Source organism: Pristis pectinata, chromosome 8 (assembly GCF_009764475.1).
Source record: "Pristis pectinata isolate sPriPec2 chromosome 8, sPriPec2.1.pri, whole genome shotgun sequence".
In the NCBI taxonomy this organism is placed as follows: Eukaryota; Metazoa; Chordata; class Chondrichthyes; order Rhinopristiformes; family Pristidae; genus Pristis; species Pristis pectinata.
Genome location: NC_067412.1, coordinates 85,019,316 through 85,041,670, shown reverse-complemented (window position 1 = coordinate 85,041,670; position 22,355 = coordinate 85,019,316). Strand labels below are relative to the sequence as shown.

The following is a 22,355-nucleotide window of genomic DNA, read 5'->3' as shown; positions in this document are numbered from 1 at the left end:
CTTCCAGGCAGAACACTTGCACTGGGGGGGTATACTGCAAGAAAGACATAAAGTGACTTACGTCAGCAGAACATCCCCCTCATTACCTCTAAATGGTGAAACTGTCACAAACCCAAATCTACCTTTTCTCTCTCTGTCTTTTTGATGAACTCTTTAAACGCGTACTTATTCCTACTACAACTGGGTCCTCATGATATTGAAGAGAGCAGAAACATCTGGCAAGACACCAAGAACCTGCCCCACCCACCACTTTGAATACTGCTGTGAGATCTCTTGCATCCAACCAACCAAAGGGATAGACACTTGGCTTCACTCAAAATTTTGACAATGTAGCATTCTCATGCCTCTTCACCAAAGGATCTGCTCATTTTATCCATGAGAGTTCAGCCATGTGGACAGAAACTAAAATCGTCTGACTTAAAGGTACAGGTTAATGCATCTGCAGAGATTTTGGTTCTGTAGCATTTGCAAGAACTTCCATCAACAGAATAACTTTCTTAGATTTGCATGCTGGAATAATTTTAAAATTAAGATCAATAGGGTAAATCTTAGCCTGACTTGCTAGCAGATCGGGACAGGGTTTATTTGTTTTCTCCTTAGGCATCAAGCCCAATTTTAGTCTCCACTGAATTCAATTTGAAAGTGCAACTGTAGAGAAAATGAATAAAATTGGTATTATATGCATATTGGTAGTTATCTAGCTGACATCTAGCCAATAAGAGTTATAAACCTTCATGATATTTTCCTTGCTTTAGAACACTGTAACTGATAAAGGAGTTCCACATGCTTTTTGTTGACACAACCACATTAATTTGTCATGCCTCTTCAAAGATGCCTTCATTCTGCTAAAATATATATTTCTGATTCTCAACATAAGTTGTCATTTATACACATAATCCATTTTGTGAAGGATATTGTTTATTGAAAACACAAAAATATTTAACGATATATGGCATTAACTCTCTTCTCTGAAGCAGCCTATTTGCATTTCCCACTGATTTAGCTTCCTTAATCCCACAAATGAGTGAAATACTGTAAGTGAAACTTCCAAGAAGACTTTTAAATGACTCCACCTTCAAATTGAAGTCTAGTACTTCAATTTAACATTGCAACCCTGATTAACTGCAGCAGAGGTTGAAAGAATTAATTCTTTGATTTAGTTTACAAACTCATTATCTGTATCACACCTTTTAATCTTTGCTTCAGCCATCTTGTATCTTTTTAGCAGCGTTGGTATTTTGGTTGATGGCTACAGAATATAACTCAACAAACTGAAATTGGCCCTCAGAAAAACCTCCAGAAAATATCATCCTATTCACAACATTTAACATTGGATTTAACTCATCACCTCCTACTGTAGACTGGATTTTGAAACCAAGGCTTGGCAACACCTACTCACTAATTAATCTCTTTTCTGTCTTGACTATTCTGGCTTTGCTACTTCACTTATTATACTGTCCTTAACACAAAAACTGTTCCATTTTCCTGGGCCATTAGAAATTGGCATTGTGGTTTTAAGCTTGTGGCTCTTCTGCAATTATAGGTCAATGTTGTTGAATCAGTATTTAGTAAATCTTCTTTACCATTCACCACTCCGCTGTATGTTAAAGTACCCCTAATATTGATGGTTTCAATAAAAATCTTTACATTGTTAATTAATTTAAGTGCAAGCTTTTTGTAAGCAAGTTATATGTGGCCCTTTTGAGTATAGAAATAAAGAATTGCCTATATATTAACAGCTTATAATTTATTTATATCCTACTACATTTTAACTTTGTAGTAAATGTTATTTTTATGCAGTATGTTTTAAATTCTATTTGAAATATACTTGTTTAAAAATTAATGCCTTGTAAAATGATGTGAGGATAATTGAATTATTTGTTACTTATCAACACTATAATTTTGTGGTATTTAGCACAGAGTCCTAAATGGTATTGATAGTTTTCTACATCAGTTTGCATGTAGACTGTGACTGGAGCAATCTATAATTGATCATCACTGACCTAATTTCAGCTCATTACCATTTCCTGCAGCTCAATTTCCAGACAGCACTGTCAATATTTCCTTTCAAGAGACCTGGAGTTCACAACATTGTACATTGTCAGACTGACGTGAATAATAGCCACAGGTAAATTAGAGAATAGGAAGTTTAAAATGTCCCATCAACAAAACAATTCCTTCTGGGTTTCCCCCTTTACCTTTCCCCTAACCATCCTGAAAACTTTTGACACTTTGATCTTTTAATCTATTACTGATGCAAGCCTGATCTTGACTTCACATGAAACATGTATGTTTCAAACTGAAGTGGCGTTCAACGGATAGTGCTGAAGAATGGATAACCTTTCTCCATACTAAATTATAAGAGGAATTAAAAATAATGTTATTTAACTTTTTTATTTTTTTAATGTTAAATGTCTTTAATCTTCAGAGATCTGACAGAAGAACAAACTCCACACAGACAGCGTTGGAGGTCAGAACTGAACCCAGGTCATTGGAGTTGTGCAGCAGCAGATCTACCAGTTGCACCACTGTGCCACCCATATCTAAGGCACCGCAAGGGACTTGGATTTAACCGTGAACCTACTGCCCAAAGGAACTATTTCCCTTACTAATTTTCCGAAGAGACATTCGGGGGACTCCTGAACTCTCCACCTGATCTACACCTGTCCACTTTTGGCCTGCACAACTGTCGAGACTATCCATCAATAATTAGGTTAAGATTGTTTAGTATTGCCAGAGTCACAAGGTCAACCAGAGGTATTCAATACCACTGTAAAGATACAAGTTTTCTGCTATGTCAGATGGCACATGCAGTTACAGCACATTTCTAATGACTCAGGTTCGATCCTGACCTCGAGGGGTGTGTGTGTGTATAGAGTTTGCATGTTCTCCCTTGTTACTGTGTGGGTTTCCTCCCATAACCCAAAGAAAGACATGCTGGTCAGTTAATTGGCTGTTGTAAATTGTCCCTGGAACAGTTGGGTGGCAGGAGAATCAAGGGTGCGCTGATGGACATGTGAGACACAAGAGGTTGCACAGAAATACATGGGGAAATATGACAGTTAGGAATACTTAGAGCTGGCATAGATGAATTGGCTGACTGGCTTCCTATGTCATATAAAGTTATAACTATTGGTTAAGTACTGGACGTACCTCTGGAGGAATCCTGCTTTGGAAGGTCCCTTGCACTGTGAAGACGTGCAAACTGTCAGGTGATGACTGCTGGAACGTACTACCCCTGCAGCTCTCTGCTTTTCAACTCAACTGCAGCTCGTGCTCCATTTGATAGCACAACCTGTCTGCACTCAGGTAGCCTCTGGCGTTCCCACATAGCACAGGCTGTGCTTATCGTAGGAATGAGGTACAACACTCTGCCATTCTATTCTAATTTCCTAACCAAAATTTATCATCCCTTTGAGGTGGACATCCTCCTACCTCCAAATCAGAAGGTTGAAGGAGAGCAAACAACTGGAACATGGAGCTAATGGGAAAGAGAAAGGTGCAGTATGAACCTGACAATAATATTGTCATGGTCTTGATCCAGCAGAGGAATCAGCAGCAAATGTGGTATCAGGACTTGTAGAACTTGGATACAGTATTTTAGTAAATAAAATATTTTCTGTAACTTTAAAGGCCAGTCATATGTTTAGGCATTTTGAGTAGCTTGCTGGTTATCAGAAATGGGTTAAAAATAGATTTGCAATGCTACTACATGATTGGCTGTTGCTATGGGAAAATACTAATTGATAAGACATTTATTTTCTTAAGTCATATACTTGGAATATTTTTTTGTGGAGGTTAGGGGTTGGAGAGGAAGGGAAATAAGTGCTGACAGGTTCTTTAATAAAGTGTTCTTTAAATCTCAAGTCTATTCCGGGAGCAATTTAAAAAAAAAGGATGTGCTTGAAGCTCAGCTGCAGTGGGGATATTTTGGCAGCCTTTGCATTTCAGAACGCTGCCAGGTTGTTGCTGCTCCTAACAGTGATAGTGATGCTGCCTGGCGTCTCGCCTTCCCGCTGGCCATTGTTCTGAAGCTGCAAGGTCTGTTCAGTGCTGGGGTTATTTTGGGATTCTTCAAGGGTCACCTCCCCCATTAGCTTATCACAAAATCTGTTGCTGTTCCAAATCTGTGAACAAAGAAAAGAGGATTTGACCCCACCTTGAGGAGAAGTGAGTTGCATCCCTTCCCTTGTAGTTGTTTAAAATTCACAAAAGCCATTGTTTTAAAATGCCCATTCTTATTTTCAAATCCCTCTGTGATCTTACCCCTTATCTCTGTAATCCTCTCCAATCTTTTAACCTTCAAGATGCATGTATTCCTTCAATTCTACCCATTTGATCACCCATAACTTTAATCATTGATAACCACCCCTTCAGTTGTCAAGGCTTGAAGTTTTTTTTTGTCCTTTTTTCAGTCCTTTGCCTCTTCTACCTGTCACCTCTCAGCTTCTTGTATCTCCCCCCTTCCCACCCACTTACCTTCTCCCTCTCACCTACCACCTGCCAGCCTGTGCTCCTCCCCCTCCCCAACCTCCTCATTCTGGCTTCTGCCCTCTTCCTTTCCAGTCCTGACGAAGGGTCTGTGTGTTGCTCCAGAATCCCTTCTCTCTGTAAATTGTCCCTGATGTGTGGGTGAGGGGTAGAATCATGGGGGAGTTGCAAAGAATGTGGGGAAGAATAAAAAAAAGAATCAATGTAGTATTGGTCTAAAATGGGTGGTTACTGGTTGGTACGGACTCAATGGGCCCAACAGCCTGTTTCCATACTGTATCACTCTATGACTACCCCGCTAATATTGTTTGTTGTTGCACCTGTGACGCGCTTCAACGTGTTACAGGTAACAAATAAATGGAAGTTAATATTGTTGTGTGTTCCATTGAAAGTCATCCTTCTGATACATTAACTGTTTGCTTCTCCACAGTTGCTGCCTAAATTGCAGTGTTTCCCCAGGATTTTCTGTATAAGTAGAGGATTATCTGATGAAAAGAAGATCCCTGATTTCATTTCCATTGCCACATTAATTAATTTCATCTCCATTGGCAGGAGGCAGGAGGAGGGAGCAGGCAACTGATAGAACTGATCTCAGTAATGTGGATTAGTCAAGGTTCATACTTTTGCTGCTGTTACAATATTTAGAACATAGAACATAGAACACTGCAGCACAGTACAGGCCCTTTGGCCCACAATATTGTGCTGATATTTTATCCTGCTCTAATATCTATCTAACCCTTCCCTCCCATTTCTCTATCATCCATGTGTCTATCTAAGAGTCTCTTAAATGTCCCTAATGGATCTGCCCCCACAACTTCTGCTGACAGTGCGTTCCATGCAACCACCACTCTCTGTGTAAAAAAAAAACTTACTTCTGGCATCCCTTATACCTTCCTTCAATCACCTTAAAATTACACCTCCTCATGTTAGCCATTTTCACACTGGGACAAAGTCTCTGACTATCCACTCGGTCCATGCCCCTTTATCATCTTGTACACCTCTATCAATCACCTCTCCTCCTCTCCAAACAGAAAAGCCCTAGCTCACTCAACCTAACCTCACAAGACATGCTCTCTAATCCAGGCAACATCCTGGTAAATCTCCTCTGCTCCCTCTCTAAAGCTTCTACATCCTTCCTATAACATTTCTGCTGTTTAACCAAATGATTAGATTATCTAAATGATATTTCTTCATATACTGTGAAACATTTTGATCAAGCACAGTCCACAAACTCAGACAATCCCAGAAATCTTTTTCCTATAATGTAATTGTTCACTTTAAATCCAGCCATTGATCTCCAACAGTGACAGGCACCTTACCTGAATGACTATTGGAAGGATAGGGTTCTTCCTGTAAAAAGTTACGATTGAATCAAATTGTGGATTCAGTGTGTCTTTAAAAACAGCAGTACGTATCCTGTGAAATTCACATTTAATTATTGCGTATGGGTCTGCTCCTGGAATACACCAAGAAAGGGATTTGATTTAGTTTTACAGCCTTTTCATAAAGTGTATTAATTTTTTTTCTACTTGAGTTATTTTTCAAAGATGAGGACATAGAAAAAAATTATCAACCAGGATTCCTAGATTAAATTGATTTTAAACCCTGCTTTGACAGTCTTGCTTCAGGATTTCTTAATACTTGATCATGAAATAATCTTGATGTCAATGATATTGAAGTTGTTGTATAACTGATTTTTGCCATTTGCCTTCACTACACTTTGAAACTGACTGCAATGTGGAGATTTATCTGCATGTGTACACTAAATATAGAAATACCAAATTTACATGCTGTGCTGTTTTGCACCCTTCGTCACTGGATTTTGATGGCAATCAATTGAATCGATAAACAGCTTGGCAGGTTATAAACTGGCCTTTAGTAAATTTCCTTGAAAACGTTACAGGAGGTTAGGGTATCTTTAATGGTTTTATATGCCATAATTACTATTTAGCAAACCCTCTGGCCCTAAGAATCTAATTTGATTTATGAACTGTAATTCCCTCAAATATTTCTAATCCAAAATAGATTTTCATAACTGTATATTTAAAAAAAAACATTTGATATTATGACCTGCACCTTAACCAGAAATGTTCCGATCATTAGTCCTCTGTGAAAGGATGTGGAATTGAATTTCTAGCCAGAAATAAAAGGAACCATGCTGTCTGAAGCAAAGGGAGAGGAAAAGGTTCTCACAGAGTTCAGAGCTCAGCAGTTTCTTTCTTATTACAACACACGGGCCATTTGGCCCATTGAGTCTATGCTGGTTCCCAACAGAACAACCCCATCAGTCTAATTTTCTCTCTCCTTGTTTCCTGATAGTTCATTCTCCTACATGTCCATTGGCTCCCTCCCCTTGGATTTTATTGCCACATCCCTACAGTTAGGGTAATTGTTTAGCCAATTAACCTACCAGCACACCTTTAGGATGAGAGAGGAAACTGGAGCACCCAGCAGAAGCCCACACAGGGAGAACATGCAGACTCCACACAGACAGCACCCAAGGTCAGGATTGGACCAGGGTCCCTGCCACTGTAAGGCAACAGCACAAACTGTTGTGGCATTGTGCTATCATTTCAGACTATCTTTATTCAGGGAAATGTATTCAGCTGAATAAAAAGGGACATTATAGCATAAATTCTGCTTTTCTATGTCATGAAGGGTGCTGTGGAAATAAGTTGACGATATAATTTATTGGATAAGTTCGATGTGTTCATTTCTAATTTATATAGTAAGTAGAACAATCATTAAGATGAGGCTGATTAAAAATCAACATGTTCATCAGACATCTTTTCAGACCAGAGAAGCTTGTGAATGGATATGTGCTTGATTACATGACCCCGGTTCCTATAATAAGTGAATTTCTTTCTTACTGGCACTGATGAAATCAGAGAGCTAGATGCCAATGGTAAACATGAAATGGGATTTGCAAATGGGAAAGGTTGCTGGGAGCAAATCCAAGAGGATATTATGTAGAAGGCTGAATATCTTGCATTCTTTACATAAAGTCATTAGTAATATTTCCTATTAATAATATCAGTATTGGAATTGTCTCTGTTTCAGGCACTAGGGTGTTTGCAATTGTACTAAAGGTCAACTACAGAACAATTACATACTGTTAAAACAAAATGGCAATCTAATCCACAAAGATCATACCCTAATGTATGCATCAAAATATCTTTCATAGAGACAGTAATTTTATGTCAAACAGCAAGAGCTTTTGTTCTATCAGACCATCCACCAGTCTGGCCAGAGACTCGAGAATAACCAGAGATATTCAAAATCATTGCAGAGGTATTAGATATTACAATATCAGGTAGCAGAGTGGTGCATGCAGTTACAGCTGCTGGCACACAGTTCTAGCGACTCAAGTTTGATCCTGCCTTCGGGTGCTGTCTGTGTGGTGTTTGCACACACTCCCTGTTGCTGCCTCACACATTTCCTCACACATCTCAAGGCATGCTGGTTGGTTAATTGACTATTGTAAGTTGTCCTTGGTGTAGGTGACTGGCAGAAGAATCAGGGTTGTGCTGATGGGTGTGTGAAATAGGTTACATTCCTCTCTCACCTGGACTCACCCATCACCTGCCAGCCTGTGTTCCTCCCCCTCCCCTGGCTTCTCCCCTCTTCCTTTCCAGTCCCAATGAAGGGTCTCAATGCAAAACGTCGACTGTCTTTTTCCCCCCATAGATGCTGCCTGACCTGCTGAGTTTCTCCATCATTGTGTCACTCCAGATGCCAGCATCTGCAGAATCTCTTGTGTCTCCAACGTGGAAATAAGTGGTGGGATGTGACAGGGTGGGAATGTGCTGAGAGCTGGCATAGACTCATTGGCCTGAATGACCTCATAAGCTCAGCACTGGCCGTACCTCCAGAGGAATCTTGCTTTGGCAGATCTCTTGCACTGTGAAGGTGGAGCTGTGTGACGATCTGTGGATAACGCAAAATTATGTTCCAACATGTCACCTCTGGCTTGTCAAGGGTCATTTCCCTAGGGTAAAGTTCAGAACAAAATGGGAAGTGTTACCAGACACACAATCAATTAAAAGTCACAGTAGATTGATGGTCAATGTCCTACCTTGCTATTATTTTGCTTCATCCTTAGTGCCATAGTTAAGAGGTCTGTAACTGATCTCTGACTGACTACTCCTGTTAATTCAATCATTTTCTATTCCATGTTAAAACTGAATCAGTCCTGATGATAGTGAGAGAACCCTGTTTGCATTTATTTAAGTGGCTACAATCCAGTCACTGACTGAGACAAGGACAGTGCACTTGGCAGCAAGAGGGAAATAAGTCCAATGCAACACTGTGTCCCGAGTCAATTTTACCGCTGCTACTGACCACTCCCTGTTGTTGAAACCTGACACTTGTCGTATTAGGATATTCTTGAGACATGGAGAAATGGAACAAGTAGATGGACTGTTTTATAGAGCAATTGCCAATATCTCTTAACTAAATTAATAGCCAAATCTTCCAATGCTTAAATATTGGAGGTATTGAAAAAAATTATATGTAACCAACAAAGATCAATGGTAACAAGGACTTAGGACTGGCATAAGTTGAAAAGTAATTTTTAAAAGATAGACTAAGCGGTGTCCTTTCTACCACATGACTTGTGTTGTGCATTCCAGTTTAGCTGACACTGAGTTTGCCACTTTTTATTAGAATGTGGTCTCAGGGATAAACTAATTCCTTCAAAAATGAATAAATAAAAAGCTCAGAGGTCAAAGAATTGATTTCAGATTCATCCTCCAGCAAGACTAAATTGGGTTGCATCAAAATAATAAGTCATTAATCCATCCAGCCTATTTTAGCAACACAAGACTCTATTGCTACAGCCAATTAGCACACTTCCCGGTTCTTTTCTCCACCCTATGATTATCCAGATTTCCCTGCTTCTGACATAGCAAGCTCCACATTCATACACTCTTTTGATAGATAAATTCAGCATGGAATTTTGGAAAAATTTATTTCTTAAAAATTTGAATTAAATTCTGTATTTATGTTTCATAATTTTGGTCTCCTGCTTGAATTAAAACAAATCCCTTCTCAGCTTAGAAGGAGACAATCCTTGGAATTGCATCACTGAGCTCTTTAGATGAGGACAGGAGGGAAAAGCATTGGAGTGTAACTGAATAAAATGGCAAGGTCTAGCTATAAATCAAGTTTTCTGCTGTAATTTAGCATAACATTAAAGATGAAGTATCTTCACAATCATAAACCCATGCAATACAACACGAGAATAACACCACTTTGGATGTTAATAGGTTTGTGGTTAGATACTGTTCTTGGAATGAAAATGGCACATCATTTCAACTTGTTCTCCTGAGCCTAATAATGCTATTAAGTCGCAACTTATTTCATTGTTTTGTTGTACTGAGCTGCACCCGAGGGAAATTCATTTACAACCACCGTAAACCCATCTCAATTTTATGATGAGCTCCATCTAACTTGGGTAACCCATTGAATGCATATTTCTGGTTACAGAGCATGGAATTTCTCATCTATTCTACCCTTAGCAAGCAACTACTGATTGACCTCAATGCAATCTCGTCATACGGGATCTCTCAAGCAGTGTTTGGCCAATGAATTATTTCTAAATCTGAATAGAGAAAATCTGATATTAAAAACTGATTTAAGTAGATGAACAGAAACTCTGATCAATGGAAGCCAGGAAACTGTACTTCAATCCATCCAGAACTGTCTATTTGATAACCGCAGTGGTTTTATAGGAATGCTCTTGGGCTTAGTGTGGGACAGTCCCACCTGAGTCCATGAGCACCCAACTCTGTGTGTGAGTTGAGCATCAGGAAAACTATAAATCTTCATGCCTGGGTAGGACAGGCTGACTGGCACTTTATAAATAAATGCACAAATGTTTGTGAGTAATTTCAAGCTTGAAGATATATATGTCAGAACTGGTATCAAACAAAACTGTCTTCAAGCTCACGCCAGGTTTAGATTTGAGTTTTACTCTTATGTTCAATCAGGCCTCTGAGTGGATGATCCCTACACAGTTCTGGATACACATCTAGAGAACAAATTTACACTGAATTTATGAATGATTCGGAGAGATACAAAGAATGATAGATGTGAGATGGGCCAGTGGGGATAGTTTGCTGAGATTGGTGCTAAAGCTCTCTGTCAAGAAAGAATAGAACACTTACCATCATGTAACCTTACAGTGGTTCCAATGGAATGACTTAATTGATCTTGAATCCCATTCTTGTTTATCTATCCCTTGGTGGCTTCACCTCATCTATCAACTACAAATTGTTTCACCATACACTTTGTTCTCTTCAGAATCTGGTCCTGGAGAGAACCCCAACATACCTCCGGCAATCATCAGTGACAACACAAGATTCCACCATGCAAACCTTTACTTAAGCCCCTTTCACTTTGTTACTTCACCATCAACGTCAAAAACTATCTTCTTGGCAATGTTTTCTGCCAATTATCTTTCAAATTACAACTGGTGATTGGTTCTGCACTTGAAGTGCAGTGCAGTGTTATGTTAACTTAAAAGGTGCTACGTACTGCAAGTTATTGTCAAATTGAATGACAAACCTTAGTCATAGATTATACAGCATGGAAACAGGCCCTTCAGCCCAACTCGTCCATGCCGCCCTTGTGCTACCTACACTAATCCTATTTACCCTCAACGTTTCTGCTTTGCCCTGCAGGGTCTGCGCCCTCTTCGCATTTCGCCGTCCACTACCAATCACCCTGCTCTCCTGCTTTACCCTGCGGCCCATGACCGTTGCTACTTCCTTGGTCAATTGCCCATCACTCTGCCCATTCCTGCTCCTGGTTCTCCCTACACGGTCCGCTGGATCATCATCCTTTCAGGTCCGCCTGAGCTCCACCCTGCCTCTCCCTTTCAGGTCCACCTGAGGTCCACCCTGCTTCTCTCGGGTCCGCCTGACCTCCACCTTACCATCTCCCTTTGAGGTCCGCTTGAGCTCCCTTGGTAAAGATAGGTTTATAATTTTTAAAACCAACTAAAAAAGTTAAACAGAGATTGGAAAAATAGGTATTTACTCCTGTTAAAACTCCTGAGGGATGTCAAAATAATTTTCGTTCTAGTTACAAACATGCTGCCGGTTTACTATTTTAAACATTAAATATAAATCAAATCAAATGTTAAGATTAAACATAGCCTGGCTCCTGCTGTCTTTCCCATAGAGCAGGTGTACTTTGAATGAATCTGTAAGGCCAGAGTACTCCCGGTGCAGCCAGTTTATTACAGTGGATGTACCCAAAGGTTCTCATTGGACTCTGCAATTAAAATTCCCAAGAAGAAAGCAAAAATGAACACACAAATCATACAACTGGCATTTGGGTAGAAATCAATAATAGTCTTCAAAACAGAAATAGCTAAATACTGGAAGGAGAAAAAAAAAACAGAAATGCAGAAAGAGCATGAGAATGGGACTAAGTGGATTGCTCTTAGAATAAGCTAGCAGAGTCTCGATGGGCCAAAGTGCTCTCTCTATGCAAAATTCTTCCACTATTTCAAGAATGTTTCATTGTTCTTTGTAAAATTAAATATAAGTATTAAGGTTCATATGATTCAGATTTCTAAAGTCTGCCACTTTAAAGTATCATTCAGTAATTTAAATAAAACTGTGGTTCTTCTGCAGCATAATCTGCTGTAGTACTGCTGAGTGTCTGTTGGTGGAGCCGATGAGTTCCAATCATTAAAAGCAGGAATGTGCCCGTGTTACAACTCAGGGAGAACTGTCGCTGTTCAATCTCACTCTGCAAATCTTGGACAATAATCAGGCATTCCAGTTGTCAGGGGTCTCATTTAAATAAAGGCACTTAGGCAATAATTTATAGCCTTTTCCCCAGGACCAAAAATGTTACTATAACATGTCAGCAGTGTAATTATAAATAAGCTGCAGCCCTGTCCACATGGTGGGATCTATTGGAAAGGCTACACACAGTAACAAATCACTGTTTTCTCCACTGTTAATTAAATTTATAAAGTTGCAAAAGAATGCACATTTCACAAATGAAATAGTGCAGTTGATTTCGGAGCCCTTTTCCTTAATGAATTGATATTAGGAAAGATTTCCCCCCCCCCCCTCCAAATAGGAAAGTGCTATTAGTGTCACTCCGTGTGGATGGCCTTGGTGTGTAGAGAAGCATGCACCTATTTCCTCCATTTTATAGGTGTGTCAGAGTATGTTGGTGCTTATTTCTACAATTAAAAGGTGATATTGAAGCTCTTGCCAAAATCCAAAATCAGGTGGATCACATCAAGCCCATAGTCATCTGAACCTAAATTTGCCAGCAAATATGTCACTTTAACTGCATCACAGCTTTTAAAACTGGGTTTCAGTTTATACACAAGTCATGCTGTAGATTCTAGATTTTCTTAAACAGGAGGAATCAACAAAAGAGTGCACAAGCAACATAATACACATGCAATAAGCCAGCTTGGCAATTTGTAAAAGAAACCTTAAGCAGGGATATTCTGCATATTTTCTCTCTGGAACCAGGTCCTGTAGCAGACCTGGGATCTGGATGTGATGTTGGAGATCAAATATTGTGCACTATGAACCCCCGTACACTAAAATATACATGTATTGGGTATTTCAGTACACAGGAGAATCCTACTGGCCATGTCATTTTTCTGTGCATTACTGCCAAAAGACATGGAAAACAATACTGATATAATGATCTATTGCTGAGAGAAGTTAAGGGATCATGATGGGCTGGAACAGAAATGGTGGCTGTGTTGTAAATGCACCAAGTAATGGGAAGTATGTGGAGATTGTGTTGATTGGACTTTGTTTTGCATCTATGAATTTTGAAAATTAAATCACGTGCAATAAAGAATTACATTATCTTGATTTTTCTGCTTAACACAGTTTTAATCGAGAGAGCAGTCTGAATTCCTGAGTGAACAATTCAAGCAATGAGAATTAATGCTGTGGCACTGAGCAGCTTCTTAAGCTGCAAGAAGCAGATCAGGAGAGATGCAATAGAGTGAGTTTTGTACTGGGATAGAGTGGGCTTGTTGCAAGCTTAAGCAGACTGAGAATTAATTCTCAGGAATCAATAGCAGAGCAGATCTTACACAGAATGTCGAACAGTATAGCACAGGAACTGTACAGACAATGATGCCAATTTTAACTGATCCCATTTGCCTGCGCATGGTCTATATCCCTCCAGGTCCTGCCTGCTCATTTGCCTGTCTAAATGTCTCTTAAATGTTGCTATCATATCTGCTTCCATCACCTCCCCTGGAAACACATTGCAAGCACCTTCAACTCTGTGAGGAAAAAAAATTGCCTCATAAATCTCCTTTAAACTTTCCCTCCCCGCACCTTAAATCTTCACTTAGTATTTGACACTTTCACCCTGGGAAAAAGACTATCTACCCTATCTATGCCCCTCATAACTTTATATAATAATTTTATATACATTATAATTTTTATATCAGGTCACCCCTCAGCAGCTAACACTGTTGAGAGAAAAGAGTTCTCTGATGCTCCAGAAATGCAGTTCAAGGTGAATATGGCTTCACGTATTTGGCACACACAACATAGAACTAATTTCTACCGAACAACCTTTGACCATTAATTCGCTACTGGGAGAAACCATAACTTTATCGGAAGTGAAATAACAAAGAAGTTTGCAAGAGAAAGCTATGACTAGATTCAGGAAAAGAACAGAAATATGATTAGAGGATATATCCATAGCAACACCAACTGAGGTGTGATGACTGAACACTGCAGTATTCCATTCAGCAATTAGTTGCATCTCATTGCGTTTAGTACAGTGTCTGGTTTATTTAAATTGTTTCATATTACTTCTATTTGTTTCAAGTGTCCTTGATGTCTAGCTTAGTTAAATTATTTAAAGTAGGAGTAGACATTTATGAATACACAATTTGTAAGAACTAAGATTTCTCATAAGGTATTATAAAGGGGTTGAATATTATCTCCAGATTCCTGGAGAATACCTGCATCCAGAAGCCCTGTCTGTGTAGACTCTCAGCAGAAAATCACCCTCTTCATTTGGCTCCAAGGTAGTCGGGATAATGACGTAACGTCCCTTCTTCAGGTCTGTTCGCAGGAAAATACTTCGCGTTGCACTGTAATCTGACGTGGACACTCTCTTAAAGAAACTGTGCAATCTGTACTCTCGGTTAAGTTCCACCTTGAAATAAGAGCAGTGTGGTTTATGGCCAAGAAAAGTTTTAAGTGTATTGCTGTTTTTTAAAAAATTTTCTGGCACTAAAGTCACTTGGAGCAACACACACAAAATGCTGGAGGAACTCAGCGGGTCAGGCAGCATCTATGGAGGGAAATGAACAGTTGACGTTTCGGGCCGAGACCCTTCATCAGGACCCTGATGTTCTGATGAAGGGTCTCGGCCCAAAACGTCAACTGTTCATTTCCCTCCATAGATGCTGCCTGACCCGCTGAGTTCCTCCAGCATTTTTTTGTGTGTTGCTCCAGATTTCCAGTATCTGCAGTCTCTCGTATCTCCAAAGTCACTTGGACTTTGTCTTTCTGGTCTTATAAATTGATAAATTGGTTTATTATTGTCACATGTACCAAGATGCAGTGAAAAACATTGTTTTGCATGACATCCATACAGATCATTACATCACATCAGTATACAGTATGGTCCCAGTTCGCTTCTGTCGAGAGGAACGTGAGCTCTTGTTTCCAACAACCCCCAAGCCCCACTGCAGTTAGAGAAATTGAAGAGGAAGGTATCAGGACCAAGTTTTACAGACCAGAGTTAAAAGCAGAAAATGCTGGAAACACTCAGGTCAGGAAGCATCTGTGGAAAGAGAAACATAGTTCTGGTTGTAGTCCTGTCTTCAGGAGGGTCAGGTTCCGAAGATAGGTTGTGAAATAAATCATCAAGGTTGTGAAATAAATCATCAAGGAAAACTTTTGAAGAGGTCATGTATAAATAAATTTGAGTAACTTATTTCTGAGGAGGTGCACGGATAGAGGGATTTTATGAGTCGGTTTGCTTGTATGGTTGATTCACAGAAAAAATGGATTGTCTTCTTTAGGTCCAGTGACCATTTCCTGTTCCTGAACCATCTTGCCTCTTTTCCTGATTATTCAGCTGGTAAGTGGTAGGATACTGTCTTTCAGGTCAGATTCTGCATCTTGTCTGCTTTAGTTGATCTCAGATAGGAAACAGAGTAGTATTACAGACATCACAAAAGAAACATCACTCTAAGGGACAAGAATTGACTTGAGTTCGGGTTTCCAGTTGTTATTTAGTGATCACCTAATGGAGAAAGGTCATGTAGCATCTTTGGATGAGGGCAGGATCATGCTCTTCTGTTATACCTTGCACAGGCAAACAGTATGTTGACAAATAGAATGGTACTTATGCAAGGTGCTGGCTGGCACCAATAGAATTTTGCAGCTGATATTTATAAGAGGGATAGATATGTGGTCCTTAAAAAAACTGAATAAGAATAAGTAAAGCTTAATATTATGGGAGTAAATTCAGAGTTTCCATGTTCCAGGGTTAGTTGGTGTAGACAGGTCTCATTACCTGCAATAAAAGTCATTCACATTAGTTTTACCTGGAAGATGTTGAAACCAATAATCAAGTTCATGCCTTTGCCTTCCATCCTGTGAATGCGCTTGTCTCTCTGCTGCAGTGAAATAAGTACCTCATCCTCCTCCTTGGTCATGTCAAAGACATACTACACAAAGGAAAAAGGAAAAGCTTCCATAAATCACCATTAGTATAGGTGAGCAGCAGGAGATTCAGGGAGTGTTGATAGGCATGTGTTATGGGGAAACAAAAGGGGAAATGGGACAGATGGGATTGTTGAATCTGAGGAAAAGGAAGTTTCTTTTGTGCAAGGCTAAATTGAGTTAATGAAAGCTGCTTTATAAATGTACAATCTTTTCCTTAGCTCAGAGGCTGAAATCATAGTGTATTATGTGGATGGGTTTAGAGAGGAAATTTCAGAATGTGGGAAGTGGTTCTGAAGATAAAACTACAAGGAGAATAAACAGAGAGAAGATGACAGATAGAGAGGTGTACGGCGGGTCCTGCAGAGTTGCCAATGACTGGGATTTGGGGGTGCACAAAGGGCCAATATCAGAGTAATGGAGTGTACATATATGTGCATTCAGTTGTATCCTCCAATGAATTAAAGGTGATAAGATTCTTTATTAGTCACATGTACATTGAAACACACAGTGAAATGCATCTTTTGCCTAGAGTGTTCTGGGGGCAGCCTGCAAGTGTTGCCACGCTTCTGGCGCCAACATAGCATGCCCACAACTTCCTAACCTATACATCTTTGGAATATGGGAGGAAACCAGAGCACCTGGAGAACAGCCAAACTCCTTACAGACAGTGGCCAGAATTGAACCTGGGTCGCTGGCGCTGTAATAGCGTTACACTAACCACTACACTACTGTGCCTGCCCTACACTACCATGCCTGCCCCCAGAATTAATTGCTTGGAGAGGGGCTATTTGGCCCCACTGCTCTGTGCTGGTGTTTCTGCTCCACATCAGCCTCCTTCCCCTCTCTCAGTCTCACTCCAACACGGTGAGCACGTAATCTCAGGATTGGATAATATCTAAAACTGATAGAGTTTTTCCTTCATTAGTTCTGGGAAATAAAACACATTTGCTTATCAGGTACACAATACGTTTTATTGACCTGGGTTTAGTTCCTTCCCTACAGAGGATAGAAATCCAGGACTAGACATCTCCTAATGATATGTTAATCCACTGTTGTGTGAGGCACATCAACAAACATTTTGGTCATCATCCAGTTCCTTCAAAGTTCAGGAATAGCATTTTCAAAATGATACTTGCCTCTAAATTAGCCTTACATGAGGGTAGGGTTACACAATGCACTGGTATTGAGCTCCTGAAGAAAAATGGGCAAGTCTGGGACTGGAGCAGTGTCAATGACAGGGGACTGGGGGGGTGGGATGGTGGTGGGTGGGGAACAGACACAGGGAGTAGAGAAAGAGGGAGTTAGGAACTAGAATCCATGTAGTGCTGAAAAAGATCACCAAATCATCAAATGAATAAATTTCTAGATCTGAATGTCTAGCAGTACCATCAAGGAGTTCAACCGTTATTGTTCCTTTGGCAAGAGAGAGTCAGTTTTTCCATCAGAAACCAACCTCCTATACCATCTATCTTCTATTTCAAGAAGGCACTTGAAATATTCCCACCTGGGGATTTTGCAGGAAGGTGTCCAGGTAATTAGTACATCCTCCAGCACGGTTCCATACTGGGTCTTCATGTATCCTCCAGGCCCCCCGTAGTATCACCTCATCCCAGGTCTTGTGGATACTCCATAAAGACGTGTTGATCAGCCGACAAGCTATTACATTTGTGAAGAGTTCACACCAGTCTTGGAATGTCATCCTTAGATAAAACCCAGAGAGATTGGCCTATAATAGATTTATGGACATGATAACAAATGCACCGTACATTTACCCAGATTTCATTATTTAGTATTGTGAACAATTGGCCTGTCTAGTGTTCCCAGCAGTTTTAAGAATGGTATCTATCAGTTACCTGAGGAGATGAATTTTGCTAAAGGAACTTTTCCATTTAAAATGGCCAACATCACCATTAAGAAAAAATTGTAAGAAAACACACACATGGTCAGAGTTGTGGGGAGAAAACAGGATGTGAATAAACACGTTGGCATCACTTGTTACTGGAGGATCAGCCAAGGCCCCTGAATACAAGGTATGGGGCAGCACGCTGGCACAAATGGTAGAGCCGCTTCCACACTGCACCAGACACCTACGTTTGATCATGACCTCCAATGCTATCTGTGGAGTTTGCACATTCTCCCTTTGGGTTTCCTTATATATCCCAAAGAATCTGGGGGTGGTTGATGAAAACATGGAGAGAATTTTAAAAAATGGGATATACGTAGGATTAGTGTAAAAGGGTGGTTGATGGTTAGCAGTGGGCTGAAGGGCCTCTTTCCCTGATCTCTCTCTCTATGACTCTGTATCATCATACCTGAAGGGAACTGGAGAGAGAGCTCAGTCAATCAAGTAGATGTCGCTGAAAATCCTGGAAACCAGTACCTCTCCAGAATCCAATTTAATTTATTGATATTATTGATAAGTGTATATTGATGTTGGGATTACAGGTACTGAAAATTCATGGTTTCAAATTTGGGGATGAATTTTGTCATTATCAAGCTTCAATTTTTAGGGAACGCAACAATTTTTTGTCTAATTCTCACCAGTATGAAAGAGTAAACCATAAGGTAAAACACGTTTGACATTTAACCAATTATGCTTGAGCTTTGACGAACACTTTCAAATGTCCCAGTTTGAACTTCTTACTTGATGCACCAGACATCCTCATGATGTATAAGTGCACTTGCTGAGTTCAGCAGAATTAATTTTAAAATTCTCAATCTTTTTTTCCCAAATTATTCTCTTGTCCTAAAGTTGTACAGGATCTCCATGTTCCTCTTTTTCCATCCTTTTAAGCATCCCCATTATAATCACTAAACTACTGACAGCCATGCCTATCGCAAGAATTTTCTTTCCTCTTTTTAAAGCACCCCATAAAGACAATCTCTTCAATTAAGCTTTTGATCAACTGAACAAGTATAGCCCAATGATGCTTTCCTTTGTAAAAGTGTGATATTAATTTCTCTGAATCATTTCTGATTAGTATTGTCACTGTTGTTTAAGTTAGCCTAATCAGTATCCTGAACTTGTAATAGCAGACAACCAAGAATAGTAAACTGAGATTTGAAAGGAGCATTGAAGAGAAATTTAATAGACTTTAATGCCATTTAAATCTGGGTCTCTCAGACTGAATGGCAACATTTAGCTATTTGTTGCGTGTTTAGAGCCAACTCTAGGAGTGTTTAATATAAATAGACATTGCAGTGCATACCGAGGGTTATCAGAGGAGGCGTTGTGGAATAAGAGGTTAAACCAAGGTCTAAATATTTGGGTGGGTGTAAAGTATGTAAGACAATATTTGAAGCATATTTTTGCCAGAGCACTATCAGCAATTACTTCAAAAATTCCCTGAGGCATTCTAAAGAGATGTGCTTATTGGACAACCTATAGGCTTCATCAGGAGAAAGGGAGTGTTAATCAATAAAGGTCTCCTTTTGTCTACACAAGTGTGAGAGAAGAAAAGGAGAAACAACTGTTACAGTAAAGGGACTAGTGCAGGTGGGGGGGGGGGGGCGGGGGGGGAATTGAACTATTTTCCCTGCTGGTTCTGTTCTTCTCTTCCCTGACCCCACCATAGACAGCCTCTACCGTGACTTCCAATGGAGCATCTAAGACACCAGCACCCTGTTCCTCTGTCTCTGGCCCATCCTGAAATAGTTTCTAAATGCAACATCCAAACAACAAATTGACTTACCAGAACTCACCATCGTTCTTAACATCAACACCAATTCTTTTACATTCCTTTTTGCCCACTTTCTTCCATTCCTGTGAACTAGAGAAAAAAAAAAATCAGATAAATAAGTGCTTGTAAAGTCCAGTTGCAATAAAAAAAAACTGCTGGAGGAACTCAGCAGTCGGGCAGCATCTGTGGAGGTGGAGGGATAGTTGATCTTCTGGGCCAAGACCCTGCAATCAGGACCTAGAGTGTAGAGGGGAGATAGCAAGTATAAACAGATGCAAGGGAGGGGTGAAGCAGGGGCTGGTAGGTGATAGGGGGATGATGGGCAGATTGAGCCAGGTGTGGGGGGGGGGGGGCGGGAGGTGCGGTGGAGGTGGGAGACAGCAGCTGGTGGGTGATAGGTAGAAACAGATAAAGAGCAGAGGGAAAAAAGGGGGCAGGTGGAGCCAGGTTGGGCGAGGGGAGGGTGGAGGTAGAAACAGAGGCTGGAAGGTGATGTGGAACCAGATAAGGGAGGGATGATGGGCAGTTGGAACCTGGGTGGATCAGAAGGAGAGAGGAAGGAACACAGTGGATGCAGATTACCTGAAGTTGGGAAATTCACTATTCATGCCATTGGGTTGTGAACTACTCGGATGGAATACGAGCTGTTGTTCTTCTAGTTTGCACTTGGCCCCACTCTGGCAGTGGAGAAAGCTGAGGACTGACGCATTGGTTTGAGAATGATAAGGGGAAGTGAAATAGCTTGCAACTGGGAGCTCAAGATGGCCATTGTGGACATAGCTCTGTCCACAGAACTGTTACCTAGTCTACACTTATTCTCCACAGAACTGTTACCTAGTCTACACTTGGTCTCGCCGATGTAGAGGAGGTCACATCGAGGGCATCAAGTGCAGTGGACAAGGTTGGAGGAGGTGTATGTGAATCTTTGTCTGACGTGGAAGGACTGTTTATGTCCCTACATGGCAGTGAGGTAGGCGGTATAGGGACAAATGTTGCACCTCCTACAGTCGCAGTGGAAAGTGCCAGGGAACAAGGAGGGGTACATGGGTAGGGATGATGGAACCAGGGAGTCACAGGGAGAGTGGTCCCAGTGGAAGGTAGAAGTTGGTGGGGGCTGGGGGTGTTGGGGGGGGGGGGGTGGGGAGCGGGAGAATCCTCTTACAGCTAGCAGAAATGATGAAGGATGTTGTGCAGGATGTAGAGGCTGGTAGAGTGAAAGGTGAGGACCAAGAGAACTCTATCTCCATTCTATCTTGGGGGAGGGGTCTGAGAGCAGATGTCCGGGAAATGGAGGAAATGTGTGTGAGGACTCCATCAACTGGGAAGACATGTTTCATGATAAAGGAGGACACTTCAGATGTCCTAGAATGGAAGGCCTCACCTTGAGAAGAGCTGTGGTGGAGATGGAGGAACAGAGACAAAGGGATGGTGTCCTGACAAGAGGCCAGGTGGGAGGAGGTATAGGCAGGGTAGCTATGGGAGTCAGTGTGTTTATAGCAAATGCAGTATCTGCAGTCTCTTGTACACTTCGCAACAGTACAACCATTTACATTCCTTTCACGGTTTTGCTGAAACTTGATAACAAGCACTTCCATGGCCCTGCTCATAAGCAGAAAGATATCTCAAACATCTGAGAGAACACTGCACTAAAACCATGCAGAATAGAAAATTGGTCCAATGCACAGTCAAATAAACTTCCAAATGTGGCTTTAGACAGCAGTGGGGAAGTAAAAATACAGAGTTGCTTAGTGTTGATGTTCTAAGAGAAGCGGATAGTAGTTCAAGCATAGGCTTGTTTGGTGGAAACAAGGAAATAGGTTCAAAAATCAAGCCGACATTACAAGAGGGGACAATGCATGTAGGGTTTTCCAAATAAAGGAGACAACCAAGGAAAAAGGCAGTTTTTTGGCATGTAGAAAGTTAATGGAGCTAGGAGGTGGAGGTGTAGGTGTAGGCGTAGGCCTTGTTATGAGCGTAAACATGGCTCCTTTGGAGGAGTTAAGGTGGACTTCACAAAAGAAACTGAATTTTGTGCTAAAAAAGAGCAGAAGCAACTTAAAATATAAAGAAAAGAACCAAGGGGGAATAGTTGATAATGAAAAGAAAGTCTAGTAGTAGTTGATATTATCCAGCTAGATGTGGACAATAGCTGGCTAAATCAATTGTGTGTCAGACTAACTCAAGTCAATGACACTAGGAATTAAGATAGTGGAGGTGGATCCATGACAGGGAACATAATAGGAAGGGATAGGTTTTATTGAGTTAAGGAAATCAGAGGAGGAACATAGGATTGACTGAACAGATCAACTATCGTGTGGTGAACTGAGGGCCAAACAGCAGTAGCTCAAAAAGTGTGAATAAGGGTTTTGCCAGCAGCAGAGAGAAACAGACTGGAGATGAGCGATGGCATGAAACTGAAGTACAGGCTCATGGTATTGGAGTGGATGGGAATGAGGAAACAGAGTTCAAGGTTGAAGGGTTGCATGTT

General features: G+C 40.6%; 1 protein-coding gene across 1 annotated transcript in view; it reads right to left on the bottom strand.

Moving 5' to 3' along the window:
• Positions 1-904: 904 nt before the first annotated feature.
• Positions 905-22,355, bottom strand: part of LOC127573617 (calpain-5-like) — a 110,909-nt gene continuing 89,458 nt past the window's right edge. Inside the window, exons 6-12 of the mRNA XM_052021996.1 lie at positions 19,880-19,957; positions 17,692-17,887; positions 16,067-16,189; positions 14,468-14,664; positions 8,358-8,479; positions 5,811-5,947; positions 905-4,127 (exon numbers count right to left, since the gene is read on the bottom strand). Of these exons, the coding sequence (XP_051877956.1) occupies positions 3,948-4,127; positions 5,811-5,947; positions 8,358-8,479; positions 14,468-14,664; positions 16,067-16,189; positions 17,692-17,887; positions 19,880-19,957 (1,033 nt within the window). The 3' untranslated portion in view covers positions 905-3,947. The remainder of the gene's footprint in view (positions 4,128-5,810; positions 5,948-8,357; positions 8,480-14,467; positions 14,665-16,066; positions 16,190-17,691; positions 17,888-19,879; positions 19,958-22,355) is intronic.